Source organism: Channa argus, chromosome 19, assembly GCF_033026475.1.
Source record: "Channa argus isolate prfri chromosome 19, Channa argus male v1.0, whole genome shotgun sequence".
NCBI lineage: Eukaryota > Metazoa > Chordata > Actinopteri > Anabantiformes > Channidae > Channa > Channa argus.
This window is the reverse complement of record NC_090215.1, coordinates 731,294-746,658: the sequence shown is the minus strand read 5'-3', so window position 1 is coordinate 746,658 and position 15,365 is coordinate 731,294. Positions and strand designations below refer to the sequence as shown.

The 15,365-nt window shown below is 39.6% G+C and overlaps 1 protein-coding gene across 7 annotated transcripts in view; it reads left to right on the top strand.

Annotated features, from left to right (window-relative positions):
* LOC137104607 (partitioning defective 3 homolog) overlaps positions 1 to 15,136 on the top strand; it is a 343,094-nt gene extending 327,958 nt beyond the window's left edge. For 5 of the 7 annotated variants that reach the window (XM_067486037.1, XM_067486038.1, XM_067486042.1 and 2 more), the window contains 2 exons: positions 7,563 to 7,690; positions 11,756 to 15,136. In XM_067486037.1, coding sequence (XP_067342138.1) covers positions 7,563 to 7,690; positions 11,756 to 12,185 — 558 coding nt within the window. In that variant the 3' untranslated portion in view covers positions 12,186 to 15,136. The remainder of the gene's footprint in view (positions 1 to 7,562; positions 7,691 to 11,755) is intronic. The other 2 variants (XM_067486040.1, XM_067486039.1) reach the window with 1 other exon arrangement.
* The last annotated feature ends 229 nt before the right edge of the window (positions 15,137 to 15,365 follow it).

Below are 15,365 nucleotides of genomic sequence, written 5' to 3'. Positions count from 1 at the left end.
TATACACAGTGGTACACAGTACACAGTAGAAACTGGGTTAACGTTCCTCCAGAACCATGGTGCTACAAGGACAGGACACAAAACCTAAGATAGCGCCGACCAGTAAACCTATTGTATACTTCGATTATACAGTACAGTACAGTCATATGTGCTAAAGGTGCAAAAAGCAGCATGTAAACAGTATAATGCAGTTAAATCTGCAGCATGTATACAGTGCAATGCAGTCGAATGTGCAAAAAACAGCAGGTAAACAGTGTAGTATATATCAAGTATATAATATTAATAAATAAATAAATGATGGTGGAATGAATTGAGATGAGTAATGAGTGATGAGTGTGCTTCATGTTCAGGTTGTACGAGTGTATGAGTGTGTGTGTATGTGTGTATTTGTGTGTGTGTGTTTGTGTGTGAGTTCCATTTCAGTTCTGTGTATTGAGGAGCCTGATGGCTTGCAGGAAAAAATGGTTGCAATGTCTGGATGTCGCAGCCCGAATGCTTTTTCTCATGCTATGTGGTTTGAGCTGTGCATTGCTACACAGTCGTGAGTCAGCAGAGTTCACAGGGCTGAGAACACAGCCCTGAGGGGCCCCAGTGCTCAGTGTGGTGGTGCTGGAGATGCTGTTCCCGATCCAGACTGACTGAGGTCTCCCAGTCACGAAGTCCACAATACAGTTGCAGAGGGAAGTGTTCAGGCCCAGTATGCTCAACTTCTCAATCAGGTGCTGAGGGATGATTGTGTTGAATGCTGAGCTGAAGTCAATGAACAGCATTCGTACGTATGAGCCCTTGTTGTCCAGGTGGGTGAGAACCAAATGGAGGGTTGTGGAGATGGTATCGTCTGTGGAACGGTTTGGACAATATGCAAACTGCATGGGGTCCAGGGAGGGGGGGAGTTGGGTCTTAATATGCCTCATGACGAGCCTCTCCAAGCACTTCATCACGATGGATGTGAGCGTGACAGGACGATAGTTATTGAGACAGGAGACAGTAGACTTCTTAGGCACTGGAACAATGGTCATTGTCTTGAGGCACGTAGGAACAACGTTGCTGCTCAGGGAGATGTTGAAGATGTCTGTAAATACATCTTCAACATGCACATTCTCTGAACACTCTGCCAGGAATGATGTCTGGTCCAGCAGACTTCCGTGGGTTAACTCTGCAAGTTTTCCTCACGTCAGCTGTGGTTAGACAGAGCACCTGGTCACTGGGAGGAGGGGTGGTCTTCCTCGCCTGATCTGAGTAGCCGAGATGGGGGCGGGGCTCTACACGATATGCGCCGGGGATGTTTGTGAAAACAAGATCCAGCGTGTTCGCTCCTCTAGTTGTCCACATGCTGATGGAGTTTAGGGAGCACAGTCCTGAGATTCGCATGGTTGAAATCTCCGGCAATAATAAACAATCCGTCGGGGTGAGCATTCTGCAGGTCGCTAATAGCACAGAATATTAAAAAAATTCAGTATTACCAGAAATAGATATATCATCAGTATTTTGTCATTGATCACTAGCTGAATAAAAACATACCACAACTACATAGTAGCAAAATATTCCTAGTAAGTTTACTTTTGCTAGAATGTCATGATACAAATTAAAAAAAATAAGATATGAACAAGGTAAAATTTTGATGGCCAATTATAACTTTGATGCAAAGTAACGAGAGAGAGTGATATTAAAAAAATGTTTCACTTTATTGTTCTGTAACATTAGGATTTTACTGGAAAATTATGATCAAGTTAGTTTTTTTGTTAATTAATTCCTGCTTGTTGTGCATAAAATGTTCAACTGCGCTTGAAGTTTAAAAATGAAACACATGATTTCACATACTTTATGATCATTAATGATCCCAACAGGCAGTTACACTTTGACATTGCATCAGCTTCAACTCCAAATGGCAAATGTGGCCACTTTTATCCAAAGCGCTTTACAATGTTGCCTCTCATTCACCCAATCACAAAGACCCCAATGGCAGTTGCAGGTCCCTTACCACATAGAAACAAGGGTTTTGGTGGTGCCGTAACTAAACAGAGTCACAGAGTGTACAAGTGCACAAGTGTAGCTCCTCTGTATAAAGGGCCATTATATGTGTGATACAGTTAAAATATTTTGCAAGCAATTTTCTGGAGGATTATTTGTTTAAATAACAGTTGTGTGAAGTGGCAGGGATCTTCTGCTATCTAAATAACGTTTGGTTAGTGTACACAGTGTTGTACCGCTTGCATTTTCAGAAATTAAGGCAGACCGTAGTTGTTTGGATAAGGTTCAGTGTTGTTCCTACTAAAGGTTGAAAATCAAGTCAACATCCTTCTTAACTGTTTTCCTAGTCTCCTTCTTTCTTCCCATTCCTGCTGTCAAGATGAGATGTTAACTGTTTGTTCAGCACTAAGCAGTCTCAGTCTTTCTCCGTGAGCCTCTGAGCTCTTAATTGCTTGTGATGGTTGACGTTGTTGTGTATAACCCTGCTATTCCACTGGTAATAAGATATAGGGCAAGCTCTGGAGTATTTAAGTCTTATTTTATTAGCCCTCTTTCATGTTATTTTAGTCCTGTGAGCAATGATTTTCAATTGTAGAAAAGTGTAGGTAGACCTCTGTTATGTGTTGACACTGATTGGATAAACTCAAGGGAAATCGTGGGTTTTCATTTTTCATTCAAAAACAAAATGGATATTTTAGAACCATGGACTTGGGAAACATGGTCATGGTATTTTGAAAAGCAGAGAAAGGGAAGACAGACACAAAACTCTGATGTGACACATTTGAAAGTTAGGTATGTTGGTGAAAAAACTTAAAAATGAAAACAAAAAGACCTTTAGAACTGATCATGGATAATGCAGAAATAAAGGGAAAGTTTACTAAAGAAAATTAACTGTTAACTGTTGTTTAACTGCATGAATTTTCAGCTCGTATGTTCTGGTTCTAGATTGGAGACTACATATGGATGGGAATGAACATCTGAATAACTCTTATAGGTGACATCATGTGGAGGAGTGTTTCAGTCCATCAACTCAAACTACATCCCCCTTAATATGATCAACCAGATGACCTAATCCAAACTAAGAACCTCTTTGACATGATGTCATCTGAAAGGGTCTTTTTAGGTAGAAGCAAGGAGATATGTTATACTGTCCACTCCAAACTATAGCGTATAAATGTGTATTTTTCGAAAACAAACAGTTCCGCTGTACGTTTTATACCTGTACAGGCTGTAGTATACTGTGACTGTGTTCTTTTCTCACAAATCTGTTTTTTCACAGTAATTTCAATCTGTGTCATTGCTGAATGTATTTCACAGCGATGGTACTAGTCTTACCATTTTCGAGAGAGCTACAATTTAACTTCTGACTTTTTCTATCACACCAACTTTTCCAAAGCACAACTACATCCTTTTTTTTGCTCTGTCTCTCTCTCTCTCTCTCTCTGTACCTCCCTAATTGCGATTATAGCTTCATCCAACATTATGCCCAGTACTACATTCCTTTCCTACAGATTCTGAACATCTGCTGTTACATATTACCTCTTAAAAACATTTGACTTTTGGTGGAAAAAAAATCTAAAAATGCACAAGACACTCATCACCATAATGAGGAACAGGTACAGAGTAGAGAGGGAACAGCATGAGATGTGAGGCACCCTCTCTATGGGTTTGACCCCAGCTCGTCTCTAGGGTGTTGAAGACGGAGCTCAGGCATGTCTACTGTAAATGTCAATAATGACAATGCTAAGGTCAGTCTTCCTGCTTAATAGAATAATAACCAGAATATGCTCAGCACTGTCTGTCATGTACGTAGCCCCAAGCCAACACACACAAATAGAGCTGGCATGTTATCTCCTCCCTCCCTCCCTGCAATCTGTAGAAGGGAATTTCCAGATGTTCATCATAAAGTACTATGTATTTTCCAAAGTTGCCTTTTTCTCTTGTGGTCTGCCTGTGGCAATAAAATCAATTCGTGCTGTTGGGCTGGAGCACCAATGAGCATGACCACACAGAAAGGTTGGAGCATCATGCTGGTACCTAGAAATAAACAAACCAACAGCAGCTTGTAAAGTCTTTCTTTATATGAATTCTTTCAGTCTGTCTTATGCTACCATGGTTTTCTGTGTCTGCATATATATATATATATATATGAAACGTAGTTATTTAAAATATGGTGCTTTGATGTATTTAGTCAGGTTTTGGGTTTGCGATTTTTCAAATCAAATAAAATTTAGTTGCCTACAGCCAAATCAGAAATAAAACATAAGTGCACTCAGAAGCTTATGTACAGTATGTACAGATGTATGCATGTCTGCAAGTTACAGCATTTTTATTGCACTCAGTTAGTTCCAATAAACAGATATGACAGAGAACAACAGGAGGAGAGGGGAACCAAAGAGCTTATACTTCTGGAGGAATAATGATATTTTTCGGTATTACATCACACATGTATCAAACCTAATTTCATGCAGTTTGTGGAGTTATTGGTGATATGGAGAAACCTCCCATTTAGCATGGGATAGATATTGGGAAATATCAGATCACACTGCTTAGAACTCTTAGATCTGCCTAAAGCTACATGCCCTGCTAACTAATAGACTGGGCCTGCTTATGAAAAACTGGCAGAATTAGATTGGCACAATGTCACAACCCTGTGCTTGTGTTTAGTTTGTCACAGCTTTATTTCCTGTCCTTTATTTATTTTATTTTATTTCCTGTTGCTCCACCTGTGTCGCTTCCTGTTACTCTGTTTGGTGTCTTTACCCACCTCGTCTGTCCTGATTTGTTTCACCTGTTCCCTTGTCCTTTTAAACCCGTCTTTTTCCTCAGTTGCTTGCGTTTGTCTCTTTTCTTGTATTGTGTCACTGTGCCTTGCAGCCTATGTTAGGATGTCTGTTGTTTTCTCTGTTGATTTCCTTGTTATTGGTTTACACTGTTTGTAGTACTTGTTCCTCCTTCTGGAGTGATTTTTAGTTGTGTTTCACCTTCACTCTTTACTTTAAAAATAAATACCCCTTTACTTTGAAACTCCCCACCATCTCCTCACTTAGAGAAAATACCCGTTTTTTGACACGCAAGGATTTTGAGATAATCATTATCCAGCTGGGCTTTTGTCAGGATGTTGTTTTTTTTGCTACCATTCCTTCACTTGCTTTTCATTCTGTCTGCCCATTAGCAACTTAAATGCTTTCCACATGTCTATTTGTGTACAGCCTGGCGGATCTCTTCAAACTTTTTCCTACGTTGTGGCCTACAAACATTACATTACAAGGAAGGTGGGTGGTAAAGCCATATGTCAGTGCTGCAGCAACCTACTTTAGATGAACTGAGAAATATTACACTTTAGTTGTCTGTCTCCAGCTCAACTTTAACAGCTTGCTGTCCTGATCCTAGAGCTTTGGTAGTCGGAAATAATTTTCATAATTATGCCCCATCCCCCCTTCAACTTAATGTTTGTAATTGCTCCTACATATGTTTAAACAAGTGGAGAATTCTCCTGCTTTGTCTGTGACACCACCAAGGAAACAAGGTAGGGAAAAAGCGTGCCCTCTCGACATCATTTTTCATGGATTAAAAACAAAAACGGATGTCTCTTTGATTCGATTTCAACAAATGTCATGTTTTATACAGCTTTGTATTCCAGGCCTCACATGGAATAATCTGATTCTCCTTCCCTGGATAAAGCCATTACACTGACTGATTGTCTCTCCTGGCTATTTCTCATGCATTTCGCTTGGCACGGTGTCATCCACCTCAAGCTTTTCATTTTAAACCAAAGTGTCAAGCACCTCCGGGTTCCTCACCGTTTCCTTTCAGGTCACTTTAAAGTTTCAGTGTTAGTGACTAATCATTTTCTCATCACCCTGGTAAAATAATTTCTCGCTTTTCCCTTACAGTTCATCTGATAATCATGTGTATTCTGTACACTGGGGAAGCTTGCAAAACCTAAAACATATGTGTTCTATTTGTTTTACACATGTGGAACACTATTGTTTTTAGAACTTGCAGGATTTGTGAAAGAGCTTGCTGTGGATGCTGAATTAAATGTAATTGCACTGTTATTGCAGCTGTCTGAGTGAAGAGCATATCAAAACACATGTTTCCAAGAAGACATTTTTGCTGACAGCTGGTCTGTGTGCTGACGCACCTTTTAGCCCTTTAATCCATTCTATCATTCGCTTTTCCCCTCTCCATCACTGGCCCCACAATTAAACAGATTTCCAGAAAATCTCTCTTCTTTGGAGGTTCTGTTCAGTTTTTAAACTCCTCTGGTGTAACTTATGGTAACACACACCTCAACATCACATTATCATTTAAGACTGATGAAAACTGACGCTCCTTGGTCAAGCCATGCCTGCGATGCCTCTGTTTAATGGGCTCTTCATGTTCCTTTATCAGCCAGCTTGTTAGCAGTGTGCTGCCGTTGAGGGAGATGACAAACACACACTGGTACAGGCAGTGGTCAACTAATCAACTCACACAAATATGTGCAATGAAACAGTGCCTGGTAAAACTCCCCAATAGTTTATGTCTTAGCAGTATTTACTTCAATTAGAAATACACAGCATGAACGGATGGAAATATGTATATATATATTATCTACAGTAATGACAGTAGCATTTTCAATCAAAGTCTGAGTGTTTGTAAACCCAGTATGATTTTTAGAGAATGGTAGTGTTCGAGCCTTAATATCCACACACAACTGTAGTGGTTATGAATGTGATTTGTCTTAGTTGATCCAGGGCTGTTAAAGTCAGAGAAAATCGCCTCGAAATTTAGATTTTTAGTCTGGTCCAGTTGTTCTCACAAGGGTATTATGCTTGATATTCCTGACTGCTAAAAACTGTCTGCTTACCTGAAGTTAGCTTGGTGTACAAACTTAATTCATACTAAGTTCACTCATTTCCTTCTGTGGGCTTTAGGTTTTGCATTGTCCTCTCATCTCTATCCAGGATCCCACCTGAAATCTGTACGTTTCTTTATCTTTTATCTTTATCCATTCAGCACAAACTGCACTATTTATTAAAAAGAGCAAATAGCCATTTGGCCTCCATGTTTGTTTTGACACAAGAACTCACGAGAGCTTCTATGGTGGGACTTTCAAATTTGTCTACTGCCACAACTTTGTCATTATGGACCAGTTGTTCCCCTTACCTCAAATGTCTGGTGTGTGCCCACTATAGACTGTCAAAGAGGAACAATCTGTGGCAGTGGGTGGAAACAGGTTTTGTAGGTCTCAGCTAGTGTATAGGTGGGTCCTTGTTTCATTTGTTAGATCAGAGCTTGGGGATTCTTGCCTTTTACTATTACCTGGGGACTTTGACTCCACTGGCACAGGTGCATTTCTCAGTGCCACTGTCATGGAATCACACCTACTAACTAGCTGCTCCCTGATGGCAGCACAACACGCAGGAGACATAACACTGTCAAACCAACTGCTGTGTTGAGGGAAATATATTCCATCATATCTGTGTGCGTGTACAAACAAACAGCCATTGATTTGGGGGGAGAAGCAAAATGGAAATGTCTATTACTGTTGTGACACTCTTTTAACTGTGTGTATGTTGTTTTTCATTTGGTGCCTGTTGCAGGTAAACCCCGGGATGGACACACAGAGTGGACGTCATTCTGTAACAGTTGAGACTCAAGTCCAGAAACAGCAGCAAGAAGACAGAGATGGATTCCAACAGTCACAAAGAAACTATAGCTCCTTGCCACGGTGAGACGTCCTTCCTCCACTGCCTTCTTTACTCTATCTGACTGCATTGTGCCTCCCTCTCTCTCTCCCCTCTTTGCGACTTATCACGTTCTTCGTGCCCTTTCTCAACTTCTTCATTTGACTTTTTCCGTTTCCATTGATTTCTTTTGCCCATGTGTATGCCTTTACCCTTTTTTCTCTTTGCCCACAAAGTCAGTTACCACAAAGGCACTTTCAACTCATCTCAATGATTCTTTGCAAAACTCTTTGAATGAAATAATTTCATTTAAATGAATTTATTAAGTCAATGTTGACCCTGAGAAGGCAGGAACTTTTTCACAAGCATCAAAACCCCTCTTATTACTTCCTTTATAACAGATAACTTTCCAATATCATGTTTTTTTCCCAGGAATTTTCACTTTAAAATCTCATCTTATGCGGCTCGAGTTCAGAGCTTCAACTGCAGCTGTCTCTTCTACATCTTCCTCTTTCAATTATTTTGCATATTTGTCAAATACATGCCAATAATACTTACCCTATTTTATATCTCACAGCCTTGGAGGGAGAGGAATTTAATGTTAGCCATTGAATTTTCTGCCATTGACACTCTGTCTCAGTTACGTTACATTTCAACATTTTCCTTTTTTATGTTCATAGAAAACATAATGTGGTTGTAATTACCTTTCACAGGAAGCGTAATTGTATTTGCACTTTAGTTGTATAGGTACTTGGTATTTGGTAAAAAGGGTTGAAATATCAGTAATAGTAAATTTGGAATGTATGTAAAAATCTCTTTACAATCCTTTAAAGCTTTCTAAATGTTCTTTAGTCAGTCATTTATAAATCTAGGCAGTGTAGATTCAATACTAACTAACTCAAAATCTGATAAAATAAACATTATTTCTACAAATCTAAAAATAATTCCACAATCAGGTGTTTCTGTGTTGTACAATCTCTACAGCACAGACACAAATGTACAATCTGAACTAAAATTCTGAACCTGACACTTGGTTTATTGACGTGTTGTTGCTTTGCCCACTGTAACGAAAGTGGAGAACATGTGTTTACAGACTATACCCAATGCTGTGTGTGTGTGTGTGTGTGTGTGTGTGTGTGTGTGTGTGTGTGTGTGTGTGTGTGTGTGTGTGTGTGTGTGTGGTCTTTTAATTTTCTTGGCCAGAGTAACTCTGCTCTCCTGTGATTTTCCTCCCTGCACAAACAGTAATCATTTCATCATAGCCATCCTCCTTTGCGCTGCTGTCTCTGAACAGACACAGTCAGGTCAATTAAAAGATGTTTCTGTCTGTGGCTATGGATTTGTGGTCCACATGGACGTATAATCAATGTGCTCTGTATAAGCCAGCCCAATATATGCATTTACTTCGTAGGTGTTATCTGCCGGCACTGCATGTGATGTGACAGTTGCCTCCAGCTTCCCACCCTCTCTTAGTGAGTTGCTCTTCTTAGGAATGTTTGTCTGGTCGACCAAAAAGCCGAGCCTTTGAAATGCATTCCTCTTATAATCTCACAGGGTCTTTAAGCAGAGTCGCATGAGCTCAGACTTGACGTTTGACCCTGGTTAAAACTTTTTGTCTTGACACGGCTCCTCATTAAAAAGCTGAAGTCTTCCATCCCCAGATTAATGACCACAGTTACCTCTAACCAACTCTCTTTTGGAACCTCTTCATCCTGTCCTTGTCCAAATCAGGGAGGGAAGCCTGAGCAGACTGCCATGCAGCCAAAGGGGGACACCTCCCCCCAAAACACTCCATCCCAAATAGAACTTTCAGAAAAACCTGTGCTAGGCGATTATCTGATGATGGACTGGCTTAGCTCTCTGTCTGGGATGTGAGGATTGGAAGAGCACTAATGAAGGCTTTTTGTGGGAGCAGGATTAGCAGTGAAAGGCAGTGAAAGACAAGAAGGGCTGGGAGAGCAACAAGTGAAACTACTGATTAGCCTGACGAACACACACAAATGCACACCAACACACGAGTGTGGTCAAGATGAGGTTCTTAACTGTGGCTTGAGTAAACTGCCAGTAGCTCTGCCGTCTACCCATGCTGTGCTTCCATTCCTTTGCCAAAACATTGTTAACCTCAATAGAGAAAACATTCCACGTTTTTAGGCATTTTGCACAAAATAGTAGTGGTTGTTACATTGTCTTAATCATTTTGTATGTGAGTGAGTGTGGGTGTGTGTGCTTTCGAAATTTTGAATCTTTTCAGCTGTTCCAAAGAAAACCACAGAGGCCAGTACCAGCCAACGTTTCCTCCTTTGGTGCGGCTTATGTTCTGTCATTCTAAATTTACCCCATTTTTTCCATCCCCTCCCTCTGTAAATGTAACAAACCTACTTTGGGATTTATACAAGTACAGGTGATACGATGACATCTCACACATCAATCACATTCCAGTGATACACAACCATCTCCGCTCTCTTATTATCACTACATTCCTACATCTTCTTATCTGCTCTAAAAACTAAAAGGTCATTCTAGAAATACAGATCTCTCCCTTCGGCAACAGGTGCCTCAGGTTTGTGAACAAGTAGTTTCCTCATGAGCATTGCTGGCTGCTTTGGAAGCCAAGTTGGAGTGTAAATGCATGGCGACCCGCCCAGATACTGAAACCCAGATATGGAGCATGTGGTGGGGCTCTCTCTACAGTCTGTCCCTGCAGCTGTCCCTTCACCAATTATCCTCATACTTAACACATGCTCTACATGCATATATACACATGTACAAGGAACAAAGCAACATGATGTATGTGTGTTTTGATTTGAACAGTAGGTTGCATACAAATGCATACGCATTTGTCTACATATGATTAAATATAGTCCTAAGCTCTCAAAGTTCTCACATTGCAGGCCCACATGCTTGAGCTCTTCCCTCCTCTTAGAGTTTTGGACCTCAAGAGCCTTATTAGTGTTGTAGTTGTGGTATTCTCATTAGAATTGCTAATAGAAATTTAACATAGAAAGAAAACAAAGTTTAACTTCTGAGGATTGCAGTGATGAAAAAAAAAAGTCAATATTTATTAAAAAAGGGGTTTATGTGAGTACTACCACAGTTTATGTGAGTACTACCACATGGTACACGCCAACAGCATGTCCCTTTAGCTGCCAATGGCTAATTCAATGCAAGACTCCTATTGTGAAAACGTTTTATTTTAGGACAGTTTTATAATATTTTATCTGGGTCTTTGACAAAAACATCAAATAAAGACAACAGTCTATAATTTAATTTAATGTGGCTGAGAAGCTGGAGATTTAAGAACTGTTGCTCAGGTGCTGCACCAGTCATAGCATACAATTCTTTGGCTTGGTCTCATCTATTCAAAGAACCTTTATCATGGTGTACACAGCACTGGACTGTCAACATATCAGCATACAAGCAAATGAATTGCTCAGGTTTTTTGAAGCAGGTCTTAGTACGATATTGATGTCTTTATATGTACGTCTGTCTTGGTGATTATAACTAGTTATTTTCATTGCAACAAGCTTCACCAGATTTGAATAGGAATGTGATTAAGTTGGATTAGGTTTTAGTGTCTGTTTGTGTGTGAGAGAGAGTTAGAGAGAGATGTGTGCATCTTGGGCCATCCTTTCAGCGTAGAGTCTGCCAAACTATTATTATTATTAAAAGGTGTGTAATGCTGTGCAACCTGCCATTACTTCGTCTGTGCTGAAAGTGCAACTGTCTTCATCTCCAAAGAGGAGTTAAACGGATAAAAGCGTTTGTGTTTGTTTACAATTGGGAACGAAGAGTCATGTGGCCTTTTCAGCCTTCTTCTATTTATTTCTTCATGTTTTAAGCTTTATGTCACCGGATGTACTGTGGTCATGAAGTATATTTGATCCACTCGTGTTGCTTTCAGTATTTTACCTCAGCAGCACTGTCGCATCCCCTTTAAATCTCACAATATGTTAAATGGTATATATTCTCTGCCAAAGTGCATTTTCTTTTGAATAGTGGTTACTTAGAGGTTACTGCAGAAAAAAAGAGTTAACTGCTACTCCCCCTCTCTTTCCTTTACATTCAGAACTTTATTCAACAGCTCAAACTGACCTCTCCTTTGTGTTTAGACAACCTCCCAAGAACCCAAGCAAAGTGTCCCTGGACTCATGGGACAAGATGTACATGCCAACAGAGGGCCTCCACACATCCAAGGAGAAAGCTCGCTACTCTGGTGCCCAGGGATCACATAACGGCTACCTGGGAACCTCTAATTTCAATGCCCGTGTGGTCTTAGAGACTCAGGAGTTGCTGAGGCAGGAGCAAAGACGCAGAGAACAGGAGGCCAACAAGGCCAGAGCTCCACCCCCACAAGAAACCCCTAGCACCAGCACCTACAAGCACATAAGAGACAATACTCAGTCCTTAAGGTCTGTCCCAGTGCAGGCCCCACCTCAATCCAAGGGTCCCTACAGACAGGACATACCCCCGTCTCCTTCTCAGCTCGCAAAGCTCAGCAGGCTTCAGAGTTTGGAGAAAGGGAGGCCATTTTACTCCTGAGATACTGAAAAGGATGTGGACAATGGGATTGCTGGGAGATCTGGACCATCTCTAGAAAGCATTAACAGGGAAGATACAATGAGGGCCATAAATCTATGTATTTGTATTTTGTTTTTGTTTTTTTATAAAATGCTGATTCACAATGTCAATAGAATATGTTAATATTAAGAACAATATGATATGGACCTGAAATTTACTTTAAAAGAATTAGTTTTATATATTTTATTATCCAGGATCAAGTTCCTCTTTGTAAGTGCCTTTTAGCTCTATGACTGTTCCCCTGCAGATCATAAGACATGTTTTTGAGTCATCATCTGCAGCTCTGACTCCCTCATCTGACACATTCAGTAGGGTAGATGTCACCACATCAAGCCTGAGAGCAGTCTGACATAAACATCCTAACCCCAAGCAAAAGACACAGCCCAGTTATGTTTGCGTAGTAGGGATCTCAGTCAATATCACACTTGGGTGGATGAAGCTTATTGTTCCTGTTCATGAGTTTATGAAGCACTGCTGTGCATGTACATGTGTGCGTGATTGCTGAGTGGCTGAAGTTGGCAGGTGTGGAGGTTAAGCAGTTTGAACTGTGAAGTCAGTCCAGTTTAATGTCCCTTTCGGTTTCAAGTACAACACAACTTAAAGTCTGTGCCCTCTATTCAATCTTGTCTCATAATTTGTATGATCATCTTAAATTCTCTCTTCCCCTCTGCTTTTTCTATTCACATTTCTCCTCTCCTCAAACAGCACTCTCAGTGGAGGAATGCAGCTTTAGATCTTCTTTACTCCTACTCTGATCCACCTACCCAGGGAATCCAGCACTCTAAATGGGGTCAGGGCTGACTTATTAATTAATGTTCCTCATTAAAAATGGATGTATGACATTGTTTGAGTGTTTGTTGTCATGCATGGTGAGGAGGAAAAAATAGTGACCTTAACAGCCATGGCTCTGGCCCCAGCCAGAATGATTTGGGTGTAACCGAAGCCTATCGGCCCCTAGGTGTCCAAGCTGTTTCATGCTGAATATTTCATCATGATGCTTACACAGGAAATCACATCAGCTCTGCAGTGGGCAGCCTCAGTGTGGGACTGCCTGTCTATAGACCGGATACAATGGAGTTGATTTTGTTTTGTCGTGATTATGCCTATTGATAGAAAACCACTTTTTCTTCATTCAATCAATAATGATCCGAGCAGATTTCAAAATGTGCGTGAGTGTATAGGTGTGGCCCTGTATGTGTGGGTCCGTGTATGTGTTCTTGGAAGAACAAAAGCTTGAGCTTTAGTTGTCAGTAATGTGAAGACGATGTAATGTTTCTAATGTATACAATGTAATGTGAAGACATTTTTTATTGTAGGGCGATAGTGATGATTTTTTGATTAGGTTCTGGTAGGTTTTTGTTTGTTCTGTAGTTTGCAGGAGGAGCAGGTTAAGAGTTTACTGTGACTTACTGATCAGATTATTGTCACAATTTTACCTATTTGCTCGTTCGCAGGCAGCAATTATACCTTTTGCAAGTACAAATCATTTTTGTTAAGTAACCAGAGGCTATGCTACACGTGAGATACACATACAAAATACATGTGAAAGAACATCTAGCTGGACAAAAGCCTTGTCTCTTGTTTTTTACTACTCCCACTATAGAAATAAAACCTGGTCAAACCAGTTATATACAATAAGAACACATAAGGGCACGTTTTTTTTATTGTACAGAAAACTATGCAATAAAACATTTTAACACATTTTGATGCATTTCTATTTGATTAAACACATGCAGTACATTATACATGCATTATTGTCAATTCTTTCAAAGAAGCAGTTAAAGAACTTACAGGAAAAAATTAAAATAAAAACAAAAAATATCTGCTTTATTTATACACAGCCAAATTAGTTTCTGCATTTAAACCCCTGGGTCAGACATGCAGTTGTTAGAATATAGGAATATGATATATAGAATATAGGAAATATGATTTTTATGATTTATATGTAATAGTTTGGTGACCTGCCGAGGGTCCCCAACAGTACTTAAAAACAAGTGTGCCTTTGTCTATAGCAAAAAAAATACCTAAAGTACAGTTCTAGTTTGTTTGTTAAGCTACTTATGTTTTTTTTGTGTGTGTGTGTTTGTGTGTGTAGGTGAATGTGTTTAAGTGTCTGCGAATGCTTCCAGTAACTGGATTGTCAAATATGTTTATGAATGTGTTTTGGCAGCCATGTGAACAACTTGGCTTCAGAGTGGGAGAGGAGCAGAGGAGTAGGAGGGAAAGAGATGGGAAGCCTGACCTTGCAGATGATTCAGTCAATTGGAGTAATCACAACTATTCCTCTGAGTCTGCAGTATAAACACGAGGTTACCAACAAGGCGGTGTTTCATTGTTTCTACTTTGTCTTCTTCTCCTCTTCATTTATCTTATTTATCTGTCTGTCAATTTCCCTTTTTTCTTGTAGCAGAATTACTGGGTGGATGCTTTGTATGGATGAAAGTGGCTTTGTGTCTTTGAGAGGGTCCACTCTAACACAGCAGCTGTTTTAACAGATTTTTCCATGTTTTATATGTCTCATCAGCAACTAGGGAGGGGCTGAAGTGGTGGTGATATTTCATGATTTGTTTTTCTCATTTGATAGTATCCCATAATGCACATTTATTATTTGTGTTGTGTAATTAATGTTTGAGCATTGCCTGGGTGACACATGGATTCTTCCCTTAAAGCTATTGTTTCTGGGGATTTTTTTTTATCCTAGGAGATATGAGAAATATATTGTTATTGTTTCACTGTATTTTTATGACCATTCTTCATTGTGTTGTATTATCCACAATATGGTACTTTGGTGGTAAAAAAAATGACTAACATGTAAGTGCAAGTGCACAGTGCAATTTTCCTTTTTATGATAGTGTATCATCATGAACAATGTCTGCTTTTCTCTGTACATACAATATTAAACATTTTACAGTAAAAAAATTTGAAAAGGTTTCAGTGTCGCTTTTAGTTTTAGTGCTTTGACATTGACAAGAATATATAAAAAAGGAAAAATTATGAAAATCTTCCTTTTACCATAATGCATATTAGTGATTTAAGTATTGACAATAATTCTTCTGTTTTTCAGTTATCAGAGTACTGTATTTAAAAAAGAAAATGTATCTTATTTTTCCATCTAAGTTTTTATACAATCCTGTCAACCTG